Below are 17,914 nucleotides of genomic sequence, written 5' to 3'. Positions count from 1 at the left end.
CATAACCACCCGCACTATTCCTCCCCTCTCTTTCTCTCTCTCTCTATCTATTTATTACTAGACATTGTTGTCTAACAGTTGTTATTGTTGGCTAGCTTTTGGCTTGGCCAATGTATCTTTTGGCCACTCGCTCGTATTTCATTATGAATTTATGATTGGCTCTGGCAACTGGCAACTGGCAACTGTAATGTGTTTATTGGCCAAAGCCAGCCACAAATGCTTATGAATGTTTTCTTATATTCCTTTTCTGGCAGCGTTATTGGCTTAACTTAAATTTGGTCATGGTAAGTTTTTGGTTAACACATTTGCGAGCCATACAAACCTTTATAAGAGATAAAAATTTAAAGAGCGGAGCTTATTCCTTAGAGATTCTTATAGATTATAGATTATTTTCACAGCTATGCCTTTATCAAACGGAAATTAGTACAACAATTATTTCCTAGATTTCTCATGTTTCTTAAATTGACTTCCCCAAGCTCCACCTATATTGATAGCACCAGTTAGCGATTGGCATTGCAGCTCCCAAGTCAGAAGCAGCGATGCCTTTTAATTAAGTTTCGACTGGTTTTTCCTCTTATTTTCGGTATGTTTTTTTGGGGGGAGGTGGGCTGTCTGGCGTCGCCGACAGTTCCGCTCGAACATCCGTTAGACGCTACGCACAGTCGCAGCCAGAGACAGTGCGACGCGTAAGTAGCTGAACACAACAATCTAAATAATTAAAATATGCAAATGCCGTCTAATCCCGCACAGTCGACACGTACAGACGGAAAAGAGCCGGCGATTTGCTTAAATTATTCATGGCCCAGAGCTATGCAGTGGACCTGGCTGGTAGGCGCTGCTATAAAAGGCAGCTATGTCGGCCATTCGCTGAAGTGCAGGTAGTAAATTAAATGAATGACTCGACCCCGACTGGCTGCCTGTTTAATTGCTCACAATGAATGGCGGCCAAACGAACTGAACATTTTACTATGCATGCCAAATGCCAGATAAACTATAAGACTATGTATGCATACCTATGCATACACATAGGCATGGCCTTACATCAACTGCTTCGACGTCAATTAACCGCTATAGCCGTGGCGCTGAAATGTATGCTATCTTTTTGTTCATTCCCTTTTTTAACTGTCTGCAGCTTGGCTCAAATATTCAATTATCGAAATGCACAGCAACAATTTAGAAGCGCGCATAACTTTTATTCCTTTGCTTAATTGTAAAAGTTTACAACGTTCAAAAACGAGCAGAGTGTGTAAGTTAACAGAATGATCGACTAAGGAAATACCCTAACTGACATACGTGAATAGTCGCACATGATTTGTACTTTAAAAGAGCTAAAACTAAAAAAGCTAAAATATTTTACTTTAAAATGTCTTTAGCTACTATATAACATATATATTCCGAGTAAATATGGACAGAGAATCGAAGTAAGTATGTACATACTAAGCCGCTCTATAGCTTCACCTCTTCTGTATATATTACTCTCTATATATATCTCTCCTTTTCTATCCCATTTTCACTCTCCGTCTTCCCTCTTCTCGTCGTGCGTTACATCTGCCTTGAATCAATCAAGCCACCCTTTCACACACTGCTCATGAAAATAAAAAGTTCTGCTATGTTTTTTAGCATATTCTCCAACTGTATTAAAGCGAAAACTTTGCGTTTTATGTTTTACAATTTTTGTGTTATTTTCTTCGTCTTTTTTTAATGCGTTTCTACAATGTTTTTTACTGCTGTTGTTGTGCAGCAATAAAATGTAAAAAGGAAAACATAATTTTTAATTTCGTGTGCAGCTTTTTATTGGTTTTTAATTTCGTTCGCCTGCAGACGCGCCCACAGTTTGCAGCAGGAGGTCCTGCGTGTGTAAACAGCATCCTTAGATCTGTCCAGTGGGCGTTCTCTTTTCGTTTTTTTTTTTTTTTTTTTTTGGGACTCTGCTTGTCATAAGCGTTGCTTTGTGCGCCGCCAACAACAATATCATCAGCAGTAGCAATATTATCATCATCATCATCATCATCAACAACATCATCATCGTCAGCGTCAACGTTGTCCTGCTTGGTCCTGCGTTTACTTGTGCTTGTGTAAATATGCTTTGTCTATACGTTCCATTTCGTTTGCTCTTTCGTTTCTTTCAGCATTTCCTTTTTTGCCAGCTCCTGCTCGTTACTTTTTCATTACTTTGGCTTAAAATTGATATGAAAGTTTTTGCCATACGAGCAGCTCCCATCATCAATACGCTCATGTTTACTTTGCCACACACTCCGGCTGACTGTGTGTCTGTCGTCTGCTCATGCGATTGTGGCTAGTTGTTTGGTCGTCGCTTTCATGGGTTTTTAATTACGCCAAAAATAACAATATCATGTGCAAAGGATTGCCAGGAGAGCACATTGTACAGCCGTCTTGCATTTTCCTGCACAAATTCAATTTGTCGCTCGGCTTTGGCTAAATGCATAAATTTGTCACTGTCAAAGCATGGCTTAAATGCAAATGAAAACGGATTAACAGGCTTCGAATTGTGGCCAATACAACTTGTTAGGCCTACATGCTTGCAATCACACAGTGTTGCCTGCTTAAGCTTAAGCTCCAAGTATTTGGAGAGTATTAATCTTGAAATCTTCGTTACCATGCAAATGAGCTTAGACTAGGAATTATTGGAATTTATGAAAGAGTAATTTGTATAGAAGTGTGAAATAGAAATTTATTTTGCTGCAGTTTCATTTGAGATATGAAAATCATCTTTAAGAAGGAGGTCGTCAGTCAAATGAGGCAAAATTTCCTGATTTAATTACTGCAGATCTTCTAGCCCACACACCAGAACTAGGAGTAGACTCAGCCAGCAAATCAACTGGATTGGGTCTCGACTAAAAATCTAACGAATATCCCCTCAGACATTATCTGTGATAGTTATAGTTAAGTCTAAACCATCCTGTTTACTCCTGCAGTAAAGAAGTATATAGATTTACTCAAACTAACTTCAAGTTTTCTATTTCAAGTTAACATTTTATTTTTCCATCAACCTCCATTCCAAGCTACACATTCATATCAAATATATTCACTCATACTCAAACTTACTTCAAACGAACCCTTAACTGTGTCTAGTTCATGCCCTCAGCTAAATTCCTATCTAAATTTTGCAACACACACACACACAGCTATCTATATCTCTCTCTCTCTCTCGCTCACGCAAATTCACAACAATTTCGTTACCTTTTTCCCTCATCTGGTTATGCGCATAATTTGAGTGCCAAAACGTTTATCAGCTTTAAACTTTATTATCGCAGACGCTGCGGCTCAGCAAACAGAGCTTTCGAATTCCATCAGATTTAACTCATTGTCGCAATAGCTAAAATATGGCATAAATATTTGATGTATGGAAATGCCAAAAATGTTGAGCGCTTGCAACCCTCACGGCAAACTGACTAAAAAAAAAAACTCCCGTATGAGTGGAGTCGTAAATATTGCGTATACGCCCCGTGCTGGATTTGAAGCCCTCGAGGTGCGGAGCCACACTTGTCGGCTGGCAATGCGCTAAACGTTGTTTGCCATTCGCATATCGAAGGTTATACAGCATGAAATCAGTGCCAGACGGCGGCAGCATCCACGCGGGTGGTTTCCAGGTGGTTGCGAGCCACACAGCCACAGCCGAAACTTGGCGGCACATTTAAATGTAGCTGCCGGCTGTGTAGGGGGAAAGAGAGAGAGAGAGAGAGGGATAGGTTTGTTGGGTGGCTCGCTTACAGCGGGCACAGACAGTCAAAAATGTACGAAATGTCGAAGTTTGGAATTTTGTTAAACAGGAATTTTGCATTTGCCGGCGATAGGCATCTTGATAAAGTTCTCGCTGCCCGCAGCTAGAAATGAGTTGGCATTTGTCTTTAACTCGAAGGCAGTCCAACTGCTTTAAGAGCCAGACATTCTATTTTGGCCAAATGTATGTTCGGTCGCCTGCCTGTTAATTTTCCGCTTGTGGTTTTTTATTTTGTCATTTTCCACTTTGTGGCTGGCAGCGCTTTCGAGGAGGCCACCGCCCGGCCAGCTAGCTGTGTAATTATCTGGTTATGTTGTGCTCGGTCCTTTCATGCTGTTGTCATTATTGCCTCGTCTTGCGGCCATATAATGTTGACATTTTGCTGGCAAGCTGCTTAGGCAGCGCCAAGCGGAAATTGCATAGAGGCGGAAGTAATAGGCAATGGCAGCGTACGCAGCCAGCTGGAGGCAAAACTTGTACGCTTGCCAGGCCAATTTGAACTTGTAATTAGCAAACTCGACTTTAACTTGAAAGTGCAACAGACAGGCGCACTAATCGAAGTGTGGCAAGCTAAATAAGCGCTGCAAGGCGAGTGGCTCTACTCTGAGTGTGTGTGTGGGTGGCTCAACCGCAGGCGACGTATCTATTTGAGAAGCTTGAACGAATTGCACTTCAATTACTTGTTTCAGTGCCGCAATTACCATTCATTTGGCCAACATAATGTGTCCTTGTCAACGCAGCACACACATGCACACACACATGCTGTGGCTGCTGCTTGTTGGCACCTTTGCTTTGGCAATTTACACACGGCAATGACAATAATAAATCAAAAGTGAAAATGCAAATATTTTGCAGACAACAACTGCCAGACATTGCCGAGCCACCTTGCAGGCCAAAGCCAGTCCAGACGAACCACAGCCATCTGTGGCTCCCCATGCAGCTGAGTCCGGGCCAGAGGCAAAAGATTTATTGCAGGTGATTGCTGCTGCCAGGGGCTAGGTATTTCGACTGTAGTTTAGCTATTGCACACACACACAGACACACACGCACACAGTTATCAATAAATAATTGGAAAATGAATGCTTTGCTTATGGGAGATTTGAAAATGGCCCCAAAGACAATGGCAATGGTCTACTTAGTACGGCTAGAGAGCTATATAAGTTGCCAGTGGAGGGGGCGAATTAAACTCGTCTGCTCTGCGACCATGATATCATCAATATTAAGCTATTCATGCCTCTGGGGAAGTCAACATTGAAGTTAATTCGGTTAATTTATTTGAGAGAGCGAGAGAGAGAGAGAGAGAGAGAGAGCGAATATTATTTTTGTATAATATTCAGTTCACTCTATAAATCCTCTACGAATTGGAAGTACGCCTTTGTGATGAGTTGCAACTTCTTACTGAATATCCAATCCAACTGCAATAGATAATCACCCGTTGGTATAGCATGTGGCAGGGTGTCCAGCCTCAGAGTAAGTTTCTGTACCAAAACCAAACCCTGCCAAAAAAAAAAAATCACTTATGGTAAGATAAGCTTGAAGTGCAACAAAAAAGTTTACTCTTTCCACTCACCTCGTAAGGACAACTGTGGTTGAAGCTTGAATATTGCTTGAACATCTTATAGACGATTATTGCAATGGGATTGTAGGGTTTCTTAACAAATTGGCAGGCATCTAGGGATACTTTATAAAGCCATGGCTTGTAGCCGTTGGCACGCTTAAATAACTGGCCCACAACCAACACATCTCTCTTAACTGGATGCAGCAATGTCAGATTCAGATTAAAATACGTCAAATTACGGCTAACAGCGTACAGTCTGCATTCAGTAACGTTAATCCACGATTTATTGATCGTTTCACAGATGAAATTTGTGAATTTAAATTGTGCAGCTTGCTGTGAATGAGATTTTATATGTCATATTATATTATATATGCCATATATATTATTATAAGAAGAAATCTCTCTCACATGCAGTCTAAACGCGAAAAATACTAGCACGATTCCACACAAAATCAATCTGTTGTCCATCGCGTGTGAATTGTGTTTGATGGCCTCTAAATTTTACTCTTTAATTTTACTGCAACGGCTTTAACAGGCAATTATAAACACATTATTCGGCCCAATGCACTCTGCTGATGGAATACTCTAGATTTGCGCATTCAAAGTTCCTATAGTATTTGAAATAAAAATCACCATTTAATAATGACTAATACAAGTCGAAGCAAATATCAATTATAATTGATTAAAATAGAAAATAAATACAAAATATAGGTAACTGCATTTTCTCTTCCGCTTCAATGAATACAAACTGTTTGAAAATAATCAGAAATGCTGATTGATTATCAATGCATAGCATATAAATGTTTTTTATAGTTGTCTATAATAAGCTAGCAATTATCCAACAACCTGGATTTCGCAAGTGGCTAACTTTATGTATTATATCATAATATTATATATCATATATGTATGTATGTAAATGTATTTATTTATAGATTATATATTATATAGATATAGTGAAATATTATTATTCATTCGTTAGCTTAAGATTTCTTTGAATTACAATATTGTATCATATCTTCCAAGATGAATAACAAACAATACAAATATGCAAATACATATTTAAATATATATATATATGTATATATATGTATATATAACCTTAAGAGACTTGATTAAAATTGTCAACTATTTTCTTTATATGCTTTATTGTTTCCATCTGTTAACCAAACCAAAACCAAAAAACGGAAAACTACTTTTCTCGTCATCATCATCATCATTTTATGAAGTCAAAAGATCCTCAATGAAGTCGAAATATATATTCACGTCCAATTGAGGCTTGTTAACAAATAGAAACTCCAATGCCAACAGATATTCACCAGTTGGCATTACACTTGGCAATTTCTCGTGACGCAGATAGAAACCTTCTATTATAATCGGACCCTATAAAGCACAGATTAAATCCTTGAATACTCAAAATATACCGATTGATTACTTACTGCACTATAGGGGCACGTGTGATTCAGGTTGCTGAATTCCTTGAACAGCCTAAAGACAATAATTGCAACTGGATTGTAAGGCTTCTTCAGGAAACGACAGCCATCGATGCTTGTTGTGAAAAACCATGGCTTATATCCATTGGCTTTCTTAAATACTTGAATTTTCACAGTTACATGAGACACTGGATAATTGAGAGATAAATTCAAATTAAAAGTATTCTTATTACGACTGATCGCTCGCAGTCGACACCAATGCAGAGTCATCCAAGATTCATTATGATTGACGCAGACGGCATTCGTAAATTTAAATATGATGGCATCCTAAACATAAAATAACTGTATCAGATTTAATCAAAACATATTTTTTTGCGTTTACTCACATTTAAGCTGAGCTGCAGTGCCATCAACAGAAACAGCAGCCCAGACACAAAGAACTTGATGCCCATATCGAAGTATTGCAATTGATCTTGCGGCTTAATATTGTTATATTATATAAATAATATTGCTATGGCTATGCTATGTTCGTATATAATATATTGAGCCGTTATTATCGCTCAATTGGCTCATCAATGATTGTTTTCTCAATTGGTCGCATTTAAGTGTTATTTCACATCTCAATAGACATGGCCAGCTGACCTTTGCAACAATGGGATTTATGGATCTAGAATCTATTGTGTATGTGAGCGGATCATCATCATACATATCGTCATTGTTCAGCACTGAAAAGGTCTACCTTAAATTTAATTTACTTAATTTATTTAAATAGAAAAAAAATATAACAAAATATTTAAATATTTTTATTGCTATTTATATTAAATATTTGCTTTATATTTTATATATTTGCTTTCACTTATCTAGTCGACTCCTAAATCCTCTACGAATTCATAGTAATGCTTTGTGGTCAATTGCAATTTCTTACTGAAAATCCAATCCAATTGCAATAGATAATCGCCCGTTGGTAAAGCGTGTGGTAGATTATCGAAATTTAAATTAAAATTCTGAACCGCTACATAGCCCTGCAAAATGACGCATTGTAGGTCAAGCGATAAATGTAAATCGAATGCCTACGTACCTCGTATGGACAAGAGTGGTTCAAGTTTGTATGCTTCTTGAACATCTTATAGACAACTATTGCAATGGGACTGTAAGGTCTCTTTAAAAATCGGCAGCCATCGATGGATGCGGTGTAGAGCCAAGGCTTGTAGCCGTTTGCACGTTTAAATATCTGACCCTTGACCACCACATCTCTCTTAACTGGATGTAGCAATGTCGTATTAAAATATAAATTCGTCACATTACGGCTAACAGCACGCAGTCGGCACTCGGTGACGTTCAGCCATGATTTGTTGAAATTCTCACAGACGAAATTCGTAAATCGAAATCGTGCTGCGTCCTGTTTTATAATATTACATATAGTTAAATATAATATGTTATATAGACTTCAGACTCACCAGCAGGCTTTGCGAGAACAGTATTAGCAGTAATCCAACCAAAATCGTTCCACCGTTCATGGTGCTTCGACTAACTATCCAATAAATAGTTTAAATTGCAATTAGTATTTGTATTCTGTAGTTTGTATAGCCGACTAGACAGCTGTGTCCGCTGAAAATCTCCATTTAATAATCACATTTAAACTCATATGAATTGCAAATATAAACCATAATATAAAGAAGTAATTATATACATGTGTGCATTGGATAAGATCGATGATTTGATTGGAGCTATAGCTTAATTGTCATTGTAAATAATAGCTCAATAGAATATAGTTCACCAATCAGTAAAGCTCACTCCCCAAGCTCACCAACCTAATACCCTAACCAAGAAACCCCTTATGAAACCCTTCGATTGACAATATCGATAATTAAATGCTGTCAGTGGCCTTTGGGGTTATTAAACACCCTAATTGCTGAGTGTAGTCCGTGTTCGTTGTGTAATACCCGAATTAAACACACGTACTCCAGCGACAAGCACAAAATGTCGAAAAGTTCCGTTAGAAAAGTGATGATATTTATATTAAAATATTTATATAAAACACATATAATGGATATGATGTTCTTAAATATTTAATAATTATATTATATTAATAACTTTTTTTAGCGATTACACTCAAGACAATCGATATTTCCTCTTCAATTCAACTGTAAATAAAGTGGTGCATTTGGGTTTATTGATCTATTAGATCCTCAACAAATGAGAAATATAAATCCACTATCAAGGCCAATTTCTTTACTGAATACCACTTGGATGCCACTAGGTATTCGCCAGTGGGAAATACTAGCGGAAGATTATCCGATTGAATACACAGATCCTTTATAAACATCGGCCCCTGTAAGATTTCAGCATTGAGAGTCTCAAGGAGGCAAATATAGACGATGAATCCCTGGCACTCACCACGAAAGGGCACGTATGGTTGAAGTTGCTATTCTCCTTCATGAGCTTAAAGATTATGATCACCATGGGACTGTAGGGCCTCTGCAGGAACTGGCAAGCATTGATTTTGGTCTTATATAGCCATGGCTTATATCCATTGGCCCTCTTGAACAGCTGAAACTCTACGGCCACATCATGCACCGGATAATGCAGAGTAGAAAAGAAATTATACACTGTTCTAGTCCGATTGATGGCCTTCAGTCGGCACTCGTTGATGGTGAGCAATGTGGCATTCATGGACTTACAGACCGCATTCGTAAACTTGAAGACCGATGCATCCTGAAACACGGAATGATTTGCATTATGTGAAATTTTTACCTTAGCTTCGACATTGCATATACTCACACTGCGGCGCATCAATATTGCCAGAAGTAAGAAAATCATCAGCCTGAGCTCCATCGCACTGTGTGTCAAATTGATTTCAGCCAGCTTCAAATGTATATGAAATCTCATTTGTGTTCTGCGCTTGAGCAATTTTACTAATATTTAAAAAATTGCTTCTTGTTTTGTTTGTTTATTTTCGCATTACAAAGCTAATGATCCCGTTATGAATTTCAGCAAATGACTAAATAGTGCGGCTCCAAACATAAATAGTTTTAATTGTCGTTACAAAACTTGTGTATAATTAGATAGTTTCAAATATAATTATGTGTGTATAACTGAATTAACTTAATATTAAAAATAATGATGAGTATTCAATTTTCTGAGACAAAATCTTGCCTGGTTTTTGGACACAACTACTTAAAGTTTTTCAGTTATGTAGCTCAACTTTAGCCTTGCCTACGTGGCGCATTGTGGCATGACCAAATTCAAAAATATGAATTTTATAATTAACTTTGCAGTTTTTGGACCACACACGTGCTTCACCTGACGATGAGTAGTCAAAAAATCTCTATTTATATATATGTATACATATATATAGTTATTTAAAATGATAATTAGATCTCATATGAAATTCGTTTATGTGGTCAACATTTTATGATAAAAAATTGGACATGAAAATAAGTTTTTTATTTTCCAGCAATCAGCGAGTTCTTTTAAATTTTAATGGGAAATTTACTATAAATTTTACAATGTATTCGATATAAATTTGATATACATTCCTAAACAAAATATATATATTTTTTAAATAATAATGCTCATCGCTTACTGTTCCATAATATCTTCTATAAATGAATAATAAACATCCAATCTTGTTGTTAGTTTCTTATGAAAGATCCAGCGCATTGACAATAAATATTCTCCACTTGGCAGCGCGAGCGGAATAGATTCCGCTTGAATATACAGGTTCTTGACATACACTTGCCCCTAAAGAAATTCATTAAAGTCAATATATATATTATAATAAATAACATATTTAATAAAAATATAATAAGCATACTCACTGTATATGGACATGGATGATTCAGGTTCGAATAATCTCTGAAGAGTCTAAAAATTAAAACGACCAGCGGATTGTAGGCTCTTTTTAGGAATTTACAGCCATCAAATTTGAACTTGTACAGCCAGGGCTTATAGCCGCTGGCCTTCTTGAAGAACTGGGCCTCAACCGCAACCTCGGTGATCGGATAATGAAGTGTCGAATTGAAATTATATGTGGTTACATTACGATTCACAGCCCTCAGTCGGCACTCTGTGATTGCGATCAGAGTCTTGTTGTAATTCTCACAAACTGCATTCGTAAACTTCATTATGGATGCATTCTACAAAACAGATATGTTTCCCCTCAATTATAGAGTTGATTGAGTAGTTCTGCTATGCTCACACTGGGCCATATAAGTATAAGCAACAGTCCAACCGCTTTGAATTCGATTCCCATTGTGATAGGGTGTGGATGAAACTGAATATGAATTTTAGATCGAGTGTAGAACACGTTGCAAAGATCATTTTTAGGATCATTATCTATTATTTAATAGAGCAATTAAAGTAATTTCTTGTCAATGATCGAACTGTTTCGCTTGGCTTCAATTGTTGGCTTAGCCATTTGACATTTTTAATGGCATCAGAAGCAAAACGGCACAATTAATATTAACAGCGAACACAAACTGTCAATACAACTGTCGACCCGGACAGCCAGTTGACAATTGCAAATGAGGCAAGCGAGACAGGACGGAGGGTGGTGGGCTGGCATAAGCAAACGAAGCCACTTGCTGCCTCGAAATAAACTCATTACAGCAATTTATGCAAAATGTTCAAACCGCAATTGAAAATCCATTTAAATGAAATGCCACCAAATGGCACACACACACACAAATACACCCGCCCTTGCATAGAGAGGTCCTTTTTGGGCTGCAGAATGTGTGCAACCCCCAGCCAAATGCTGTGGTTGCTGTGTAGCTGGCGCCTGCCGCTTCCATTGAGGCATATGAATTCAATTATAAAACAGCGCCACCTTTGACGCGACGCCACAACAAAGCCATGGCAAGGGGCGGGTCGTGGGGCGTGGAAGCGTGATGTAAGGGGTTCGGCTGGCAGTGCCAGCTGTTGGTAAATAACATGCTCATGGCCATGGCTCTAATGAAACATTTCGGTTGTTTTCCTTCTCTCTTTTTATTTTTCGTCAGCCATTTGGGGGCGACAAAACTTGTTAATTTTATGCAGCGCACAGACAGCCAGGAGCTCGGCCCGGACAGGGGCTGTCTGTGTGTCGCAGTTACACTTCCTGTGGCATTTGCATATTCCCATTTTTTTGCACTGCTATTTGCCTTTGGCCCAGCTAGCCTGCGCCTCGCAACTAGCACTAAAAAGCAAATGCCTAAAGGAAGTTTACATTTTGCAACCGCAGGTGGTTAACGATACGCGCCCCCAGCGTTCAAGCAACGCGCGGCTCTGCTCACCTGCCGCCGAACGGCGGAACAACATAAATAACACAAACAAAAGGCCAGGAGCCAGAGCCAGAGCCAAGAGTCGACTGGCCCACTTGACACCTCATAATAAAATTAAGTATACGCCACGCAAGCTGGCTCCAATATTGCACGGCTTCGCTGGCTGACTCCTGCGCTGACCGTTATTTATGCGCTCGCCAGGCGGTCTACGGCAGTTGTCTGCCTGTCCGCCCGTAGGAGACACAGGACGCGCACACAGCGTGCAGTCCTTCAGCTTTCGCTCGGCCTTTGAAGTTTATTTGCGTATTTCAAGTGCGACCGAGGCTCATTTCAATATTCAAGCGCGCTCAGTTGTTGGTTGATTGTTGTTGTTTTTATTGCCGCTGCCGCTGCCGCTGCCGCTGCTACTGCTGCTGTTTTAGTTATTGTCCTTTGTTGTTGGGTGGCCTCGACAATTGTTTAACTAGTTGGTGTCAGTTATAATGAATTTTAAATTAAGTTGTTATTGTTGCCAGCATTAAACGCTGCTGCTGCTGTTGTTCTTGTTGTTTTTGTAGCGAGAGCTGTTTATTTGCATAATAAAGAGGATGACTAATGTTAATTAAACTGCAGCAGACAATGAGCGACTGAGTTTGGGGCTTTTTAATTAAAAAGCGCAAGCAAAAACGACTTCAAAGTAGCTTCCACTCGATTTCAGTTGGAAATTATGTTAGGCAATCGCAGTCAAACTGCTGCTGCTCTATGCAATTCTCATGAATACGACTCTGTTTGCCAATCGAAATAAACTGCCGCTCTTCTATGCAATTCTCATGAATTCAATTCGTTTATGTTCATTGTAAACTTATCTTATTGCGAAGCAAAGCAGACTGAACGGCAATCAACGTTAACTTTTAACTGCTTTAACTGCCTTTCTATGCAATTCTCATAAATAAGTCGATGGGTCTTTAACTACGGCAGCTCATTGCTTGCATTACATTGAATTTACCGAAGTTAATATACACATCTTTAGACATTAATCGCATTACATAAACTTAAACTCAAGCTAAAGTCATGATAAGCAAGCGAGGTATAACTTCGGCCTTTCTATGTGATTCTCCTGCAGTCAAGTAAGCCTTACCAAGTAAATTTTATTATTCAATTCATTATATTTTATTACAATTTTTAAGCTTGACTGAATATATATTCAATTTATTACAGCATATTTTTAGGCCGCACAGGAATTTATTAGTTCTCAACTTGGCTTTAAGCTATTTATTTTGATATCGCTTTGCAATTAAATAGAACCTTTATAGCCCAGCTCACTGGCATCAAAACGAAAGTAGATATTCCGTGAACGGCGCTTAAAACAACTAAGTGAAGCATTGCTAAGCATAGAAAAGACTTAAAGCAAACAGAAATACGTCGCCCTCCCCACCCAGGCAACGCAACAAACTATTTGCACAGATGCCTGGCACTAGCTACAACAACTACAACTACAACAACAACAAATGCTATGACTACGACTCTATCTACATGCCAACACTACAGACCGTAGTCCGGAGTACAAACAGCCAGATTAAATCCTTTCAGAATAACTACGCAAACGAATAGCATATGCAAATGCCCGGACTACAACGAGCTACAACAACTTTTTGCATTACTCAGATTGCCACGCCCCCGTCCTCCTTCACCTCCTGCTGCTCCTGTTGCCTGGCTTATGGCCCGAAAAGTTTTTGGCTTCCAGCTCATTTGTTGGTCACGCCACGCAACATGGTAAAATACGAATAGGATGCATTCAGCAGACTCTGAAACATGGCCAAAGTCATGGGGTAAACGTGGCCCGCCTTTATCTGAAAGGGAAAACCAGACTCCAAATGAATGAAATGGAGCGCATGCACAAAAGCCACGATTAGAATCTGCCAAATGAAATGCATGCGATGCTCTCAGAGCCAGCGACACTCACCACCAGAGGCCTTTGCGTTTGCATCAAAAAGATCAGAAGAGTTCTCCGAAAACCCATGCCACACTCCAGCCACGGCACATTGTAAACAGCCTGAGAGACGCGCACGCTCTGCAATGGAAACAGTCGTTCGTAGAATGCAATAGAAGGTGTTTGGCTTACCTCAATCATCAAGTCGTTGGCACGATTGTAATAGGTGTAGAGCACATAGAGCATGGTCAAGATATACATGATTATTGAGATCATCTGCGTTTGTGAGGTGATCTATAAATAGATTAACGGCATATAGTAAACTGAAGTAGCTGAAATTCAAGAAACTCAACTATATTTAAGCAGAACAGTAGCGAGCATATAATACCTCCAAAGATCAGAGCCTCGGCGCCTATGATATAGGCGATCAGTGCTGTCAAATTGCGCACATAGCTGGAAATGAGATTAGAGAGAGACTGTTACTGCTGACAGTTAATAGTTGCTGTTTATGTTAAGTGTAAGCGGTAAATATTAAGAGTGTGGTGATTAAGGATTATTTAAAGAGTAGTGTGAGCCTTGTTAAGTTTGAGCTGGAGAATCATTTTCTGATCTAAACAAGATTTGCGGTTGGATTGAATAAATGAGTGTATGACATATTGAAAATATATGGAATCTGTGACTCGTTGAGATTATGATGAAAGATAAATATATAAATGTATAACAATTTACAGCAGCATTACTATAGGATGTATATTTAATGCTTACTCTTATACACATCTTACTTAAATATGAAATGAATTGTATTTATGAATATATGCATTCCATAATAATTTAACCTCTATCCATAGTAGCTGACAAATATGTTATATATTAAATATTCTATACATTAATTTCATATATATTATTATATGAATATGAAAGGTTTGCTTATGGTTTTTTCATTCGATATTCTCCCACTTTCAATGGGTGCAGTGTTTAATGAGCTGCCCTACGACTCGACAGCTACAGTACCTGGCAATGGTAATATGCAGTTGAATGCAAGCAATCAGCATTTGATAGCGCTGCTCCTCCGCCTGCAGCTGGCCGATGCGTGACAACTTGTGGGCCAATATCTGTAGCAAGGCCCGGCCGAAGAGCGCAAAGGCCGCAAAGAGACTGACAAAGGGCATGTACATCATGGAGAGCACCACGGGAGTGGGCAACTGCAGCACATAGAATATCTGGTAGGCGGGTGTGCGCTGCATGTCCATGCCCGGTAGGGCCACGCCAAACGGATGGGCTGTTGGGCAGGTGGGGGGGGCGGGCGTATTCATTACTGTTAAGCTGGAAAGCCTATCAAACATTATCCGCTTACTGCGTTGCTCCAGGAACAAAGCAAAGATTAGTGCGCCCAAAATGTCGAGAAACGAGGCCGTCAAATTGAATATGGCCAGGCGACGCGACTCGGCCACGGCCATGGCCAACAGATTGCGACAGAACTCATCGCTGGATGCCTCGATCTCCCGATAGAGATGCGTCACTTGCTCCAGAAACTTCTCGAACGCCAGGCGCTTCCACATGACGAACAGCGTGCGCATCAGGGCATTGAGTATGGCCGAAAAGAAGAACAGATTCAGTATGAAGGCAGGCAGATCGCCCCACATGCGCAGCAAGAAGATGAACTGCATCAGATTCATCAGGCAAACGGGCAACACAAACGCGTACTTCCGCCAGCGGGTCGCCGGACTGGGATAGAGCACCGCCAGACGCCGCCAAATGCCCACATTGATGGCCACCAAAGCAATATCCTCAGCCATTACCGCACCACTTTGCACTACTTCCGGCCCGGAGCACCACTCGACACTGTGGCCCCCGAGTGCTCGGCAAATGTCTTTTATTGGCTCACTCGCTCGCAAGGCGTTTGGCCAATTGTCCTCTGGCAATCGAAGGCGTCGCCCTTAGCCTATAATTTGCCAAATTGGCTGTGCGACAATGCAATGCTATGCAAATGCAATGGAAGTGCCAAAGTAGGGGCTAAATTTCCATTTTGTGACAGCTATTCAATTCGTAATGTAATTGTAGCTAGCAGATCTGTGCATATATAATCGCATCTATATATAATTGGATTTTATTGCAGAGAATTAGCTAATAGGTGTGTATTAAATATTTATATCATATAAAATGCATTTTAGTAAAGGAAGAAGGAAATAACCTTGAGATTAGAGAACGAACTTGCGGAATAAAAATCCCTAAGAACCCCTAGAAATATATATTTGACAAGATATCATAGCGAAGAAGATAGAAATTATCTAAAAATACAAAATAAAAAATAAAAAAAATTAAAATAAAAAAACAAAAAAAAAAATAACAAATTTATAAACAACTTTTTTGTTTAGTTAAAAAATAAAATTTAATCAACAATTCGTAATCCCACTCTCAATTGAATTAAAATTCAAAAGTCTGAACAACGCTGAAAATTAAGATTGTATTTAAGCTTAAATTTTTCCTTCAATACAAAAAAGTCCTTTAATGGGAGCCTCGGTACAGCTGATGCCAAGAAGATTAAGAATTAAATCGCAAATTGTGCTCTGCATATGCAAATCCGTATTTAATTTAAGCATCGATTTTCCACACGTACAAAAGACATCATCAGCAAAATCAGTAAAAATGTGCCAGGCGCTGCTCTTCGGCTGCTGTTCGAATATCCTTTCAAAAAGCTAACGAGGCGATAACGTGGCCAGCAGCAATCAGGCAGTGGGCCAGGCCATGGGCGAGGCAGTGCGGCAGTGCGGCGATAGGCAGACATGACTTATTAAACAATAAAAGCGGATTATCCGTAAACAACTGGGCAAACATGCCAGAGCCAAATATTTGGAGCCGAACCGCTCGCTTATCATGTGGACAGCGGCCAGAGACAAAAACAAACAGAGCAAGAGCCACAGAGGCAGAGTGAGAGTGAGAGTGAGAGAGAAAGAGAAAGAGAAAAAACAATATAAAAATCAACAAGCGACGGGCATAACATAATTCAACAACAATGCCAGCTCAGCAAATACGGCGGGGAATTAAAATAAGACCTGGGCAAAGGCGCAGGCAACGGCACAGGCACAGGCACAGGAGCCGGCACTGGAGCAGGACCTTGGGGTAGACCAAGCCCATAAAGGCACACATTATGGCCACTTAACCGCGCGTTATGCCGCAAAAAGGCAAAGGACAAAGCCAAATGCTCAAGCCGAAAAAGTGCCTGCGTGTGACTGTGTATGTGTGTGTGTGTGTGTGGGCGACTGTGGCGTATGCGCAATATTTTGTGCAAACATTACTAAAGGCCAGGCCAGGCCAGACCAGGGCAGGCAGCAGACCACATGCAATGTCAGTTACAGCTGCTCATGCGAGGCGCTGCACATAAATCAAAGGACAACCAAAGGACGTAAGTATCTGGTCGAAAAATGCATTTTGAAACAGCAGCCAGAATTTATTATAAATTAAAAGCTAAGCTCAGCCAAATGGACGACATTTAATTATCACATTTTGTGCAGCAGCGGCAGCAGCAGCAACGACTCCAATGAGCACAATGGGCCACACACATCAAAGGACAGCACACGCATACACACACACACACTCACACACACAAGTTTGGTCCTCGTCCTGTTAACCCTATAAGCCACAGACTGACATTAATTACGTATACTCTCAGCTGCTTGGCTGCGGCTCCGGGCTCCGATTTGCAGCTGAACTTGTATAAAATTAATATCAAGCAATTAACAGCAAATTCCGTTGTGATTTAAACGATTCGTCTGTCCCTGATGGAGGAGGCACTGCTTAAGTGTGGCAGCTCAGCAGCCGCCTTCTCTGGCGCAATTGTGGGGGCGTGTCAATATTGACTTTAACACAATTCTAGTGGGCGATAGCTAAGCAGCTTTTTGCCAATTAAGCAGCTCACAGTAGCTTATTTTTGAAGAGAGAGGGAAAGAGTGGAAAAGAGAATGAAAGAGCGAGGGAGAGAATAAGTCAGAGAAACAGTCAATAGTTAGGCAGAGA

At 39.8% G+C, this 17,914-nt stretch overlaps 4 protein-coding genes across 4 annotated transcripts; all 4 read right to left on the bottom strand.

Annotated features, from left to right (window-relative positions):
- Positions 1-6,518: 6,518 nt before the first annotated feature.
- On the bottom strand, positions 6,519-7,182 carry LOC149090963 (uncharacterized). Its single transcript, XM_089262077.1, has 3 exons — positions 7,117-7,182; positions 6,740-7,057; positions 6,519-6,680 (listed from the first exon to the last, which is right to left on the bottom strand). The coding sequence occupies exons 1-3, from the start codon at positions 7,180-7,182 to the stop codon at positions 6,519-6,521; spliced, it is 546 nt and encodes a 181-aa protein (XP_089118203.1).
- Positions 7,183-7,590: 408 nt separating this feature from the next.
- LOC149090962 (uncharacterized) lies at positions 7,591-8,247 on the bottom strand. The gene is made up of 3 exons (XM_089262076.1): positions 8,188-8,247; positions 7,809-8,129; positions 7,591-7,752 (listed from the first exon to the last, which is right to left on the bottom strand). The coding sequence occupies exons 1-3, from the start codon at positions 8,245-8,247 to the stop codon at positions 7,591-7,593; spliced, it is 543 nt and encodes a 180-aa protein (XP_089118202.1).
- Positions 8,248-8,893: 646 nt separating this feature from the next.
- LOC115562409 (uncharacterized) lies at positions 8,894-9,737 on the bottom strand. Its single transcript, XM_089262601.1, has 3 exons — positions 9,512-9,737; positions 9,128-9,445; positions 8,894-9,062 (listed from the first exon to the last, which is right to left on the bottom strand). The coding sequence occupies exons 1-3, from the start codon at positions 9,617-9,619 to the stop codon at positions 8,901-8,903; spliced, it is 588 nt and encodes a 195-aa protein (XP_089118727.1). The 5' UTR covers positions 9,620-9,737; the 3' UTR covers positions 8,894-8,900.
- Positions 9,738-13,656: 3,919 nt separating this feature from the next.
- On the bottom strand, positions 13,657-15,915 carry Or43a (Odorant receptor 43a). Its single transcript, XM_018103426.3, has 6 exons — positions 15,255-15,915; positions 14,912-15,179; positions 14,254-14,353; positions 14,093-14,194; positions 13,934-14,041; positions 13,657-13,820 (listed from the first exon to the last, which is right to left on the bottom strand). The coding sequence occupies exons 1-6, from the start codon at positions 15,694-15,696 to the stop codon at positions 13,716-13,718; spliced, it is 1,125 nt and encodes a 374-aa protein (XP_017958915.1). The 5' UTR covers positions 15,697-15,915; the 3' UTR covers positions 13,657-13,715.
- Positions 15,916-17,914: the final 1,999 nt, after the last annotated feature.

The sequence above is a fragment of the Drosophila navojoa genome, chromosome 5, assembly GCF_054131105.1.
Source record: "Drosophila navojoa isolate 15081-1374.11 chromosome 5, UAZ_NAV_1.0, whole genome shotgun sequence".
NCBI classification, from domain to species: Eukaryota; Metazoa; Arthropoda; class Insecta; order Diptera; family Drosophilidae; genus Drosophila; species Drosophila navojoa.
The sequence above is the reverse complement of the archived record's forward strand: the minus strand, read 5'-3'. Positions and strand labels throughout refer to the sequence as shown.